General features: G+C 40.0%; 2 protein-coding genes across 2 annotated transcripts in view; one reads left to right on the plus strand and one right to left on the minus strand.

Annotated features, from left to right (window-relative positions):
- The window catches only part of LOC115454559, a 60,135-nt gene extending 47,424 nt beyond the window's left edge, over positions 1 to 12,711 (minus strand). Inside the window, exons 1-2 of the mRNA XM_037436704.1 lie at positions 12,636 to 12,711; positions 6,766 to 6,937 (exon numbers count right to left, since the gene is read on the minus strand). Of these exons, the coding sequence (XP_037292601.1) occupies positions 6,766 to 6,817 (52 nt within the window). The 5' untranslated portion in view covers positions 6,818 to 6,937; positions 12,636 to 12,711. The remainder of the gene's footprint in view (positions 1 to 6,765; positions 6,938 to 12,635) is intronic.
- A 332-nt stretch (positions 12,712 to 13,043) lies between these two features.
- Positions 13,044 to 15,226, plus strand: LOC115453167. Its single transcript, XM_037438377.1, has 4 exons — positions 13,044 to 13,301; positions 14,393 to 14,445; positions 14,818 to 14,942; positions 15,129 to 15,226. Exons 1-4 carry the CDS (start codon positions 13,245 to 13,247, stop codon positions 15,137 to 15,139), a joined length of 246 nt encoding a protein of 81 aa, XP_037294274.1. The 5' UTR covers positions 13,044 to 13,244; the 3' UTR covers positions 15,140 to 15,226.
- Positions 15,227 to 15,687: the final 461 nt, after the last annotated feature.

Genomic DNA, 15,687 nt, shown 5'->3' on the forward strand with positions numbered 1-15,687 from the left:
ACAGCATCAGATATTATAACAATGAACAGTTTAATTTTCAAAACGTCCTTCCTTAAAGTTATTCCTATACAAGTGCAGATAAACACTGTCCCGCGGGCATTAACAATGTCGCACGCTGATTGAACGCCGCGTGCTCGACAAAACCGAATTACAGTAGTTGGCTCGTTAGTACAACACCCCTCCCCCTCCCACTCCTCCCCCGCCCCGCGCCGCCCCTCCCGTGGACCCCCGGGAGACGCGCCGCAATTTAAAACGGATCATATGGATAGTCCGATTAAAACTGTTCCAAATGAGCCTAATGCGCGACGAACACTGTGTTATTGGATTTGCAGTTTCTATGGAACATTGTCGTCATTGCCCATTATGGGACTTCATATCGATAACGTTTGATGTCTCAGAGTGAAATGCGCAGTTGTTATTTCACGTTGTCTTGTTACTACTATTTATTGACTTTGATATATTTAAACAATTCCTCGCATCTTCATTTAGTTGTATAAAATTAAACACCGAGTTTTATGTCTTCTTATTTTAGATCTTAAAATATTTGTACCACTGCACAAGACTGTCCGGTCTTCACACCCGCCGAATTGCACGCATTTATAATATTGAATGCTAAATCTCAATTTCACGTAAGGGTGTAACGAGATAAACAAGGGCATGCATATACGTCAATGGGCATGCATGGATTGCAATAGTTATATCATTATATGTATTGTTTTCTGGCTTGAAGGTATTGGAAGGACGTCTTATAATGAATAATAAGTTAACTATAATTAGTATTGTAGAGTGTATTTCGTCCTATACTATTGTTTCTCTTGATCGCGACCACGCGACGTGCGGCTGACAGTGACCCTCGCGTTGATGGAAACTTACTAAAGTGTAAGGACACAATATTGTAACTGCTAGTGTCATTGCTTGTGGTAGGTGTTTACTTTCAAGTGTTTTTAGGTTGTAAGTCTTTTGTATAGCTGCGTATGGGCTAAATTTTACCATTTTGTTTATTCCTTCCACAAGCAGAAAGTTGAAAATGCTGAGCATCGTTTTAAATATTTTAGGCCGTCTTAGCTGTATTGCGCTGTCACATTGTACAATAAAAGTGCCTACATAACGTTAGTGTCGTGGTCCATGTTGGTACTATTGATCAGTTATTAGAGTGCGTTTAATCGGTACTTACCTAAGGTATCATGATTTAGTTGTACAAATTATGACATGGTTAAGCATTTAATACACTGAGCATTACGTTCGCTTCGTGGAAGGGTCACTTGTCTCAAAGTTCTGTCACCAGTAGTTCTAACGGTTATAATGTGTGTTTTCCCCCTGTGTGGTGTGTGCGGGGTGTGTGTGCGGTATGCGGGGGAGCGGTGGTTGTTCGCGAGTCGCGACACACACTCGATTGTTAGTGGTAATTGAGTGGTGCTGGTGGCGCGGTTATTGTTATTGTTTGTTATTATTCGGTTGTAAGTATCAAGGGTCCCCCCTCGCCCTCTCCGCCCGTCGCTCCGCACTCGCCCGCAATCAGTCCGCAAAGTTTGTCTATTGGGTAAGTTTGCGCTACATCGATTCAGCTAAATGGTCAGTAATTGAATATTGTTGCGGAGACGGTGCCGAGGGTTCGCGTGGTGCTGGTGTGGGGACGTCGTCCACTCAAATATAGTTTCGCTGAACTACGAACACCAATAATTTCATAAACATCAACAAAACCTTGGATTGAACCAAGACTTGATTGTCTGTCTAGATGGCGGATATTGCGTGCGTGGTACAACACTGCTTTGTAGTCCTGGGTTTGAATCCCTGGCCGAGAAAAATGATATTGGATTGTTCTGGTCAATATCAACCCCAAGACTCATCATCCCTATCACATAATGGGACGAAACGCATAGGTGAAAAGTGAGTGTCATGGTTGCATTTCTGCCTAAGTAACATAATTTAAAGTAAATACTACCTTTTCTCTTTGTTTAATTTTCTTATATACATAAGAATGAAACTGACAAGAGTCTCCGAGCCACAGCGTTAGTGTTACGCTTTTGTTGTCGATGTTTGCTGTATTTTTCGATGGCGCTTAATAGAGCTGTTACATTACCATATTTTGACGATATTATGCGGTAGCGCCGGCTATAGCGCTCGACCAGTTTCAAATGACAGAGATAGCCATACACAATCCTCGTGAGAGGGAAAGAGTCGCACGATGAAAACGTTGTTGATCGTGCGGATTACTGTTCGATAGCGAAACGGCCCGTATCGCGACAAGCCAATTTAAATCCAATCCCTTGGAGAATAAAGTTTACATTTGACGCAAAGTGGGCTCGAATCTCGATTGTATTTGCGGGATGCGAGTATTTTGAATATCTGATAATAAAGTCGGGCCATAACGTTCGGCGCGGTCGAGTCGCGAGGGCGCCGCGGAGACGAGTGTGGAGGTGCGGTGCGGGGCGGGGGTGACGCGGGGACAATCCGCGCTGTAGAATAGTGAGTGTGTGAAATGCGACTCTAGCATCACCAGAACACATTCCAACACAACACCGCAGTGGATGTGCGATGTCCCGCTACGAGTAAACTAGGTTCATTAACATCGAAAATGACCGAATTAATAGTTAAAATAGCTTCATTATTTCTAAGTCTTGTAAATTGAGTTTTATATTGATTTCATTGGTTTGATTTAGGACATATGTAATTTAAATCGAGTTTAGTAGCGAGGGAAAACTAGTAGAACATAAAATAAATTTTATTTATTTACTACCACACAACCCTTGTGGAACATACGGTCAAGACTGATGTACTTTCTGAACAATTTATTATTCTGCGAATTCTTGTCGCTTGTCACATCACACACAACACTTGAATCACATTGAGTTTTATTTCAGCACGTTCCTTTATTACAAATCAACTGTGTGCAAAATATAATAAGTTGGAATTTCAATTGTCATTGCATTTAATCGCTACCGCGCCGCACCCGCAGATATTCAAGTACAGAACTACCCCAAGCGATGCACCGCGCGCTGATTTATTGCAAGCCATTTCCAGCGGAGGGACACTCACACGTAGACACGTCGGGGACGCAGCAAGGAGCCGGTGCTCATTAGATTAGATCCGGGATATAACGCGCAGACTGCGGAGCGATGCATTGTACGCGGCGGGCGCTTTCATTAACTCTGTCGCGTGGGGAGCGAGTGTGTCCGCCACGTGCGTGGGACATTGTGATACTGTATCGCAAGATTACCACACCTAACATTTTAATAAATTGAATAAACAATATCAGTGAACCAGAAGCTCTATTACTTAATCGGTCTCTTGAAATTTAAAACCCTTGCATACTATATACATGTAATAATATGTTAGAGGTAATAGAATCATTTTTTTGGTTGTCAAACAAATTTGTGAAAGCGCTGCCGTGTTTTGGTTTGAAAGAAATTACAGGCAATGCAATTATTTTGCAATTATTAGTGATCAGTGCAATGCAGTGCCATACATAGTTTGCAATTGAAAGTAATGCGAGGCATTGTTACTGTTTATACGCAGTTTCAGCATTTACTAATAGACTAGCCACTTGTTGAGTCATTAAGTTGATCATTAAATTATTAATTATAAATTTAAAACATTAAATTATTAATTATAAATAAAAATAGTGTTCTGTGAAACCTTGATTATTTGTAATCTAGCATTGCGGAAATTATTGACTAAAACTAAATTCCATTAATTAGTACAAAGAAATTCGACTATGTTGCGGAATGAGCAGGAGGTGGTAATAAATACGGGTTGAGGTTGAATAGTCGGGTGCACCGCGACGGACCGCCCCGACATGACACACTGATTGCGACGACCGTTACGACTCAACTCCAGTGCCTTTTACGATTAATAAGTGTCACGTCATCAAACATAGCAATAGCCTCGTGGTCACGGTTCGTGTCATTAAGGTCACAAACTATTTCAACCAAACATAATATTTCACAATATTATCAAAAACTTGTTTGTTATTATCATTTTAAAGTTCATAACAACATGAATGAAATGTAAACACATAAATCACACGACACGACACATGCTCAATCAGTTATAATCTGTATTCAAGTTTTCAAATAAAAATTATATCTTGATTATTTTCCCGCAAGACCTATTCACCTAGTTTTACATTAACGCCCCTCCCGCAGCACTCTTCACTGGCTCTGAAGGGCGGCAGATGGCACTCGAGCACTGCGAGCGGTAAAAGCACCGCTTTACAGGAGCATCCCCACACACGCAGATGAGCAGGGACAGTGGCAGGGTAGACATACTGGTAACCGCTTTAGTACTGCACGCCTGACGCTTCATATTATACAATACCTTAGTCTATTTGTATCTGATTGCCCGCGATCATAGGTACTTAGTGAAGCATGATTATAAAAATTATAAAATGAAATTTCTGTAGTTTAGTATGGTGGGAGGGTCAAATCCTATATATGGCTCGTCACAAATCAATACACGGGAGCTACCCCGACGCACACTAATTGTGATCACGGACACGGTATGTTTCCATATTAGTTGTGTCTGGAAACGCACGGCCGCGTCCCTGACACTGCCCCGCTGTGTGAACCAAACCTAGTCGCTCAGTCAGCGAGTGCGGGCGGGGGGAGCGATGCTCGCCCCGGGATGGTTAATAGGTGTTTGTTAGAGAGCAGCGGCGCCGACTAATTACAAAAAGCTAACTGCACCGGCGACGCGGCGGCGCGGCGCGGCGGGCGCGGGACGCGCGTATCGTCAGAATATTAAAATATTAGCGCTTACATAACCACTCATATTCTACTTGTTTTAGTCGTCGTCGGTATACTGGCTGAGTAGACGATATAAACTACTATGTCAGGTTTTGGTGTAGTCACTGGCTATTGAATAATCCCAGTTGAGAATAAGACGAGTGGCTGTAGCTCACAGCTGACTGACGCGCCGCCGCACTTATACAACTAGCTTTTGCCTGCGGCTCCGCCCGCATTATATAAAGTTTTTCAGGCTAGTTTTCCGTTATAAAAGTAGTAGTTTCCCGGGAGCCTATGTTCTTCCCGTGGTCTCAAACTGTCTCCATACCAAATTTCATCTTAATACGTTGTATAGTTTTTGAGTTTAACACGTTCAGGCAGACAGATGCAGCGGGGGACTTTGTTTTATAATATATTTTTTAGAGCTTTTTAAGAGGAACAATCCCGTCATACATCATTGTTGCATAACTTTAACCGTTTACGCAGCGCACGCAACGGAAGCTCTCAAAACTAATAAATTGTCCCCGTTTTTGCAACATGTTTCATTACTGCTCCGCTCCTATTGGGTAAGGCGCGTTGGGGTAAGATCGTAGGAGGTGTAACATCGTATAAATCAAATAACTCGCAATTGTATTATAATTTTTATTTTTAGACAACACTACCTGCGACCCCATCTTGTTCTCTACGTTCCACTAGTTCACATGATTGATTCCGTCAAATAAATAATGTTTATGGTGTTAAGAAACAGAATATCGGTATTTCGTCGTTCCCTGGCAGATCCGGATTAACCCCACGCAAGAATTTGCCTAATTTTAATTGAGTATTTACTGTTTTCAATAAACTTTTTAGTTATATAGTATCATAAAGGAAATAAATCTTGTGACTTGTTTATTGAAATTTGTCGAAACACCTATATTCCCTGAGATCCGATCTTTACCCATACAATTATTTGTCGTTAAAGAACGGATAAAAATCGTTCGACCTAGCACTTGTAAAATATTGCAAGTTTGTGGCAAAATTTATACACGAAAACGTCTGAACTCAGTAATTATGTAATTTTTTATAGCTCAGGTGAATGATCGATTTTGTTTATTTGTTACTTATTTACACGTGTATGTACTATTTCTTCGAATATTTTTAAAAATATCTACAGTGTCACTCATGTGGGGTAAGATCGTATCCTAGAACTATTAAAAAAACAAAGTTCGCTACTAAAAATATCTTACGAAATTTATTAAATTTTTTGAATGTTTATAAATGACTATCGAGATCAGAATATACTCTTTTTATGAATTTTGGAATCCCTTTAACATAGACGGTTTTAGAGAGTAGTCCGAACTATACCTGTGAAGGTCCTATCTTTCTCACACATTTCTAAAAGTATGGGACTTTTTTAACGCTTTATAAAACATGAACTGTAATATTTAAGAAATTGAAAAAATATATACCATTTAGTATATTTAATAACATATAGCTAAGTTAATAATTCATTATGATAAAGTTTCTATAAAATTCTTGTAAAAAAATAATTCGAGAACACTGTTTAACACGTTGAAAAAGCGTCCGATTTAACCCCAACGCACCTTATAGCGTGATGATATATAGCCTATAGCAATCCACGAACAAAGGGCTTTCCAACGCAAAAAGAATTTTTCACTTTGGACCGGTAGTTCCTAAGATTAGCGCGTTCAAACAAACAAACAGACTCTTCAGCTTTATATAATAGTAAGTATAGAAGTATAGATAAACATGCAAACCTAATTCATAATAGTGATATACATCGTCACATGTTAATGTATTTTGCTAATTATATGTATTTCTTATTAAAAATAAAGATATTTGTATTTAAATCAGTGTTTAGTATCAAGTAACATAAATAAAAGCAAAACCGACCAAAATAATAACCGCATATCATGCGCATGGGCATACTCCGTGTGTAATATCTGTATTCATAAATTCGAACATTCAACGAAATACAAGTCATGGAATGTTACGATTTGATAATTATTAATGACATTATATTATAGGGCTTTTTACTTACCACTAAGGAAGGCATAGAGAAGAAGTGCAGAGAGAAGGGAGAGGTGCGCCATGTTGATAGCGCGGACGCGGGCGGGTGTGCGGGTGGTGGCGCGGGGGGGTGCGAGCGAGACAGACAGAGGCTCGGGGGGAGGGCGCCGCCGCCGCCCAGCTCATCTCCACGGACGCTGCATCTGCAACAACAACATCACCTCAGCAAAACACAGGTTTTTTTAAATGTATACAAACGAGTAAGCGGGCGCAGTAATCAATTTTACTATAAACATACAATCTCGGCGCCATGGATGCTTCGCCAAACTCTAAGGAAAGATGTTTATGTAGAGGAAAGGTTTTATAGTTTAGCGCTGGCAATGTCGTGAAATGCATCGGAACGGTAGAGCGAACATTCCATCAGTTGTTCCGCGCCGGTGAAGCCGACGCATTTGTGTTACAAACTACAACTACACTGCGACAAAATAAAAAGCCTGCCAATAAATATCCGCACTCGCACATCATACACAGATAACATTTTCTTCTGTTGTAATGTGATGTTAACGACGCACGTTTCATCGTTCGTGTCGTAAATCTTTACGAGTTTAACCCTTTCCGCGAACGGAATTATCGTTTTGATTCTTATATTATATTCATAGTTCTGCTTTATTCTAATGTTGTGCGTCATTTCATCGATAAACAAAGTTAAAATAATTTATAGATTATGTACCTATAATTTAATAATATGTATTACTATGCCTTAGCTAAAATCAGGGGATGTGTTTCAATTGTAACGTATCGCATACAAAGAGAAACTATATTTTACAGAAATAACCGGTCAGATTAAAATACACGTCCTCTCGCCGCTGCAGTGGAACACAATCGTTCAGCTTCGGTTTTCGCTTCGCATCAGCGGGAACGCGGCCTTATCCCAGTAACAGCTGTCTTCCCCGGGGAAGGAAATGTTTAACTCACTTCCGAGGCAGCGCCGGAGCCGCGCCCGCTCGTGTTACTCGACACCGCGCCGCTCGGAGCGCGAACACTTACGAGTTATCTGCACTCCGGATTAATCACTTCCTCTACTCGCGGTCAAATACTAATAATAATGTTTATAAATTAAAGCGCACATAAATCAATAAGTGTAAGGTATGTAAGTTATTTAAAATTACAACAACTGAGATTTACATTGTGCTTTTCTTTACAGAACATTTGAATTAATAATCTAAGTTCCATTAATCAATCCATCAATCAGCCAGTCGCCGTCCACTGCTGAATGTAGGCCTCGCCAAGTGCACGCCAAATATGAGGTTCAATTAATATTGCAATTTAATTATGCATAGTTTATAGTTTCAATCTACTTTGATATTAAAGATAATATAAAATACTATTATTTAACACGATGCAATGGTCCGAAATTAGGTTACGTTACAATTACATCGTAGTACACGTAGATGCTGCGTAGCGGGCTACGTTGACGGAATGCTACGCCTGCGTTACAACGTACCGGCGAAGTAATAGTTATTAAGTGGCGTACAATAATATCAGCGTATATAGCCTGTTTTTATTGTCAATAGATGGCGTTGTCTGGTACGCGCTGCACTCTAATGATTAACTTTCGTTGATGGATATTCGAATATAGATCGTCATTGTCATTAGATGTTTTTTTTCCTCGTGCATAGTTTACAGTTCACTAATGAACTTGTTTTATCGTGAACAACATTAAGAATCGCGTTAAGGTTTTGTCGACAGCAGCTACAAACATACATGTGAACGATGTAAATCGGACGCAAATTACTGTTTATATCTAGTTTAACGTCAGCAGTTAACTGTCTCACAGCGTCGACTGTCCACGACTATGGTTGATAGCCGAGGTTTTTCTAGTTACCTACAACATTGTGCCACTTTGGACTCTACAGTCGGTTGAAATCTACCTTGTAATGAGAATTTCGGTGATTTTTTGCTTAGCGGTGATTATGCAATGTATATCCTATCGCTTTCTGTTGCCGCAGTGCTATTATATGTAAATGAATTACTTTATGGAAATATTTTGAAAGGTTCGTCAATTCTATCGATACCGTCCCTCACAAAGGCGAGAAATGTGTAAAAGCAATAAATCTGTGATTTCGCAACGAAGCGAAATAACATCGCTGTCTGATTCGCAAATATTTACTTCATTAATTTTCCTGCTGGCCTTGTAAAGATATTGATAAAACGGGTATTAAGTATAGACCTTATTCATACTCGATTACTTATAACAATATCACTGTTTATGCTTTATGTCGGTTGCAAAACAAGAACTGAGCTAAGTTGTTGTTGTGCATATATAGCTGGGATATATGTTTATACTCGGGCGCTGACTGCAAGCTATGTAAAGTAAGCTATGGAGTATGTACTATGTGTAATTTTACTCAGCTACGCGAGCTAAAATAACTTAGCTTAAGTCTTGGTCTGCAATCGTCATTGTATTGGAATGGTATCACAAATACCATGAGATTTAAGTACTAATATTTTCTGAAAATATTTAATAATTACTAACAACCTGAGTGGTGTTCATAATCTACTTTGTGTTGAAAATAACGTCACTGCCATCTCACGGCAGTTTTAGAATACGGCAACTACTTCATTGGCTATCCCGTTAAATATTGTGTACATTACTGAATACAACGCAACTTTACAATTTATCTCTCACAGTCACATATCATACTCGGGTTTTTCTGCTCAGTATTAGCCCGGAGTCTGGAATTTCTGCACGATGTAGCGATGGGCGTACCCCTTCGGGGATAAATGCGTATATTTTAGTCACGTATCATTTAAGTAATATATACATACATATATTTGCGATATATTATAAGTAACCGTTATACGGAGAGATGTGGTGTAAGGCAGTGGCGAAGCGTCCATACAAGCCGATTCCTACCGGGATACCTTTTGTAAATTAACTTAAAATAATTAATGAAAAACATAACTATATAACTAGAATAATAATAATATATTCACACAAGTCATCCTATACCTACTTATTCCATTAAATCAATACTTCAATGATTACGGTACATAGTTCATATTATTATCAATTCGTTAAATCGTAACTCGCGCGCAGTGCTCGCGCCTTATAGTGTTCGAAGTGAACCCGGCCGCGCGTAGCTTCCCTCGCGATATTGTTGTCTCTTTCACACGCAGCGCGGTGTCTTTTTCTAATCTTTTGGAAGTGACGTAAAAATACATGTGTGCGTGCGTGTATATATCCTTCAGGGTAACCCGAGAATTTGCGGCTTAATGTTGGGCCATTGGCGCGAATTTTTTTAATAATTTAGAATGTATAATTATTAGTGTTTGTGTATAGTGTGGGTTATTAATTTTTGTTAGGCTCTTTTAGATAAGTACGTATGTTCAAAATATGTGATTATTTGTTAAATTTAGAGTTTAAAAATAATGTTTATGTTAGAAGGAAATTATTATGTATTATGATATTTTACTTATTTTAATTTATTGTGAACAGCATATTACATGTTAACTGTAGAAAAAAATATTTCCTCGGGTTACCTTTTGAAAATTTTCACCCTTCGCCACTGATGTAAGGTGTTTGTGTTTTTCTCGGAGCTCGAGTCGCGGCCACGGCGCGGGCTCTTATCGTATACGTACACACGTCGCGCCCGCTCCCGCTAGAGAACGTCTCATATACGCGAGCCAGCTGGCGTCACTCGTATTGCACACTATTTGCTTTCGTAAATTTTTTTCCTTCGAAGCAATTCCTTTCCTACATTCTAATTAGTATTATTTTTATAAACGAAGATTTCCAATGTTAACAAATTTGCATCAGCTCGCTATTATTTACGAATTATAAATTATATACTTAATTATATAATATAAATTATATAATTATATAATTATAAATTATTATAAAGCAAGAAAACTATCGCTAGTGCTTGCAAGAAATAATTAATAAATCAAATGTTCTGGGTATTGGTAATTTCACGTATTGACAGGCAGGGGTGCGAAGACACCGCACGCACCGCGCCGCGCCGTCCGCCGCTCGATAACAGAACAACAGAACAATGCATCACTCTGGCATTGTATCAGTGAGGGGTCAGGATTGCAACCGGGTGATGGGTGGACTTCCTCATAAATGGTTAAGCTCTGTTTACGTTTAATTATCAAATCAGTCAATTTAATTTATCCACTGACACTCGAAGGTATGTTATTGTGGTTCGTCACTCTCCTCGATTTACTTTTCTACATTCTTTACCGACCAATAGACGACAAGTCGATTGTCTCCATCCATTGGTTAAGTAATTGAAGGTTAAAATCTAACTATATTTATCTGCCGACCAGCATTTAAGTATCGGAGCTGACGCGGCGCGGAATTACTCCCGTGACGGGCTTTGTCACCTAAATATCGAGTTAAACTGGGTCTGAATGCTGTTTTCTTATTTTGATAACTTAGCTCGATAAATTTTGATATGTTTCTATTGTTTGTACAAAGTCAAGATAAACTAGTTTATTTTAAATTCTTATTTGTTTTCAGTACCTATGGAAGGTAACTCACATCGAGTTGAGCTGACGAATGAGAATAGCGAAATCATAATTTTACAAATAAAATGTACTTAACTCTCTAGCTGCGTATTGTGGGCATTTGTATTGAATTTTTTGCATTCTGCTCCAAACTAAATGTGATAGTATTTAAAATATACAGGGACAATAATAAATACAATAAGCTTTTCATTTTTCGATATAGTTTCCATCATAGTGATGGTGTTCTGTGCACGGATACTGCAATGTGTATGCAGCCGATGTGTCGACTTACATAGATATATTTGTAGCAGATAGCTGACACATGAGCTATTGCGTCTCTAAATGATAACAACCGGCCACACAAACAATACAAAAGGAATTATAAGAAGTACAAAGCTAACTTTTACGGAAACTATGAGGGGATTCGGTCCGAGTGAACAGTAGCTATTGTAAAATCGCAACTATGATATATAGCTTGTTCCATGGTCTGACCCACGCAGAGGCTTTATGAATAATTATGAATGTACTATGGGAGACCATTCGAAAATATGGATAACAAACTGAATGAGATCCTTTCACGACGAACTCCATACATAAGAGAATTTGTTATTGTGATGACTAATTCTCGAGCTAAAAAACTAGTAGGTAGTTAGTTTTAAGAGTTTCGCAAAATGAAAAACTATTTTAATAATAAGCATTCAAAAACAAATGAACCAGTTATGCAATAGTGTTTTTAAATACACAGTAAACGTCCCTCTGGAGTTGTGCTTAAGAGTGCTTCTCAAGGTGTGATCACAGAGGGGGGAACACTTAATATGGTTTATTTACATACTGACTCTTTATTATCTACTTTTATTACAAAGACAAAGTTTCATTGTGAACTTGGACGTAAAGGGTAATCATAAAAAAAAATAATTGAAAGTTATTTCACTACATTACAGTATTTTAGATAACTTTTAATATAGGACTCTTGCACTGGTAACGACGGACACAGCCATCATTTGTGAAGTACAATGTGCACTTATTAGCTCGTGGCAGCTCGCATTCCCTACAACACAACATTTTGATCAACTTCGTGTATTACTACTGATCTACGATATTATTTATATCCACGAAGAAGCTGCACTATGCACAACGTAGGTATATTTTATTACCAATCAGGATCCATTTTTTTAAATAAACAACGCTTTTCCGTATCATAAATTATTAAGATATCCATTACATTAAAAATAAATCCTTAGAAATAATTCAAAACTTGTTTGAGTGAATTTCGAAGTTTATCATGGTGTTTAACTCTCTGTGAACACGTGTACGAGTCGAGGATCACATCATTCAGTGCGAGTCTGTGAGTAGTGAAGGCATAATCGGAAGTGTGGCGTGTTCACTCACCGGGGCCGGCGCACGGAGCACGAATGCACACAAACACTTCACTCGCGCAATAGCGTCTACTCGCTGCGCTCGCCGCGGCGCTACTGACAGCGGCGGCAGTGCCCCCTCGCCCCGCGCACCCTTGGACCCTCCGCACCCCTGCGCACACACGTACCCCTACGCATCGCCACTGTCTGATCTCCAGCAGGCAGCAGCCAATGCAGCGACCTTCGCTAACCGGCGACCGAGGGTGGCTCTGTGTTGATGCTTCTGTCGCCTAGTAATTGCATATGCTTTTCTTTTTTATAGCGTAGGCCGACAAACTAGCAAATTGGTCGCCTGTCTAAAGTAATCTCTTAAGTGAAGAAATACAAACAATTCCAGCATGAATGATAGGTTTCCCATATACAAGAGGCGGGCTAGGTCGTCAAGAGATATTTGTTACTTTGTTGGTACATTGTTGACCATAAGTAACCCAGTTGCTGGGCGTCCTTCTCCGGTCGTGCGGCGCGTGTGGGGTGCGAGGCCGCCGGCGGGCCCGCGTGACTCCGGCGCGTTTGTGATGGTAATGCGGCGGGCGGCGCGCGGTATAAGAGCCGGCGCGACTCCCGGCCTGCGACCGTCGCCACCATGCTGTGCCGCGCCGCCCTCGCCGCGCTCTCGCCGCTCGCACTCGTGCTACTGTTTGTGAGTATTAAGCTGTATTTAGACGCATCTGTCACTGCTATACAATAATAGGACGCAATTAATGCTTAAAAAAGTTAACACGTCTGTACATTGGCAATGTTGGCACTATTCTCGCACGCGTTAACGTTTACAAGTCTTTCAGATATTCAAAGAACTGCCACCTACTTCTGCCGTCAAACTGAGTATGTACTGTTGCATTGACGGTGAATACAAAAAACAAACACACATCACGCTTTTATTTCCGAAACGTTAAGCAGTGGTGCGCAAACAGGGCGACTTTTCGACGTGTGTGCTACGTCCCACGGTTTTAGGAGACGAACCTATCACGAAAAATTCCAAACTGGGGTAATATTGAATAAAATCCCCCAAATATCACTTTACCCGGCACGGGATACGAATCCAGGATCTCATAGCGGTGTCGTACAGCGCACGCAATACGCCAACGAGGCAGTCGACAGTGTTCTCTTTGAAATATATTGTAATCAATATAATACCATCCATTGATTAAGTACGAAGAGTACAGTTCGGTGACATGCGGTGCTTTATATTCATAAGTTGTAATGCTATGGTTACTGTGGGTTCGTGCCGCGTCTCGTCATTCAGATGTATAAAAAAGGCAACTCACCAGTTAACCGAAAATATGCAGCTTCTTTATAGAATATCTCTGATGATAAATGCAATGTGTTCACAAAATTCAAAGATCTTAGCATTTACTTATTACAGGTGAAAAGAAAATAATTAATGAATGCTGCATGTCAATTTTTTTCAATGAAGAAAGAAAGACATTGCAAACATTTTATAACGTTTCGTTTCTTAAAATATTACATTATAATCCATAGGTTTACCCATAGGAGAAGCCAAAAACTAGTAAATGAACTGAATCGCAAGAAAATATTTGTAAAATAAGTTTGCAGGAACCGCGAAAACCTTCCGATCCTATAACACCTACATCCAAGTCAATATTACAGATCCCACAAATATTTACATGGATGTGACCGAACTTGTGGCATCGGCTCTTGTCAGGTCCAGTCGCTACTTTAAAGATGTTCTATACTACAGTGTGTGCTGATGTATGACGATGTGTGTTTCAGTGGTGCGGGCCGGGCGGCGAGTCGAAACCCTTCCTCGCGCCTCTGCTTCTGAGGTAAACATACATACTTGCGTTCATGTGACAAACAGCTTGAGTTAATTCGATAGTAAAAAACCCAACAGGTTTCAACAATGTTAACATTATCTGGCAAGATCCTATAATATGGTAATAATTATTTAATGTACTGAATTATCGTTGAAATCAGTTATTTATGATCTTAACGATGATAAATCATAACATGAATCCAGTTTCATAAAAGGTTCCAACGATCATTAATTCTAATACTTACGAGTATAATATTGCCCAGCGTTATGTAGGCATTTAATGAAGCTGCTCTGTGTGTGAAACATTACTGGCATTGTTTACTAGACAATGACATCAATGGCCTAGAATACGAATAACGCTGTAAATTTGTGTGTGATGCAGCGGCGGGCTAAACAACGGCACGTCGCTGCTGGAGCTGCTGGCGCTGTCGCACGTGCAGCACAAGCTCGACAAGCTCAACGCGCTCGCCAGTCTCTTCGGCAGCTTCGGCAACTCCACGCTCAGCGGTGAGTTACATTGATCAACCATGCCAAATAATCACCAAGGCCCGTCCAAATTATGATGCCAGTAGATTTGTGCGGTGCAGATATTTAAATAATAATGGGAAAAAGTTGATGGTGTTGTAAAATGTTTCGATAATCCGTGAGGAACGCCGGTGCGTGCAGTGGTGTGTAAAGGCGCACATGTCTCAGTGTTGTTCTAGTGAGGAGAGGCCGGCGCCGCGGTCGCAGACGCCGCCGCCGTCGCCGCCGCCGCCGCCGCAACCGCCGCCGCCCGCGCGCCCTCCTCGACTGAAGCCGCCCGACTGACCGATCTCCGCTCTCCTGCTACTGAATGTACTATCAATAAAAATATCATATTTCTCTGATGATTTTTTATTTGATAATTCATTACCGCTGCTAACTGCGGCGTGATCCTATGTATGTAAGACAGAGATTACAAAGTGATAACGAAAATAATAACTTATTTCGCCTCTGGATACTGTACTGTATACACCAGCTGATTTTTTTTTCCAAAAATTGTTTTGCAATACTATTTTCAAATAATTGATTATACTAGGTATAGCATACGACGTCCTGGTTTTGTCGAAATTCATATAAAACGTATGCGAATAACATTATTGTAGCAACTTATCTCCTAGCACAAGATCATAATCAGCTGAAAACGGAGCATTTCTTTTATTTCTTTAAAAGTTGTTGACACCTCCGACACTACGATTAGTATTGAAATGGAATGGTATTGAAATATGGT

Source organism: Manduca sexta, chromosome 2 (assembly GCF_014839805.1).
Source record: "Manduca sexta isolate Smith_Timp_Sample1 chromosome 2, JHU_Msex_v1.0, whole genome shotgun sequence".
Taxonomy (NCBI): domain Eukaryota; kingdom Metazoa; phylum Arthropoda; class Insecta; order Lepidoptera; family Sphingidae; genus Manduca; species Manduca sexta.

Coding starts and splice junctions, on each gene's coding strand:
- LOC115453167 (XM_037438377.1), top strand. CDS start 13,245: ATGCTGTGCCGCGCCGCCCTCGCCGCGCTCTCGCCGCTCGCACTCGTG. Junction 13,302..14,392: donor TCGCACTCGTGCTACTGTTT/GTGAGTATTAAG, acceptor TGTGTGTTTCAG/TGGTGCGGGCCGGGCGGCGA. Junction 14,446..14,817: donor CTCGCGCCTCTGCTTCTGAG/GTAAACATACAT, acceptor TGTGTGATGCAG/CGGCGGGCTAAACAACGGCA.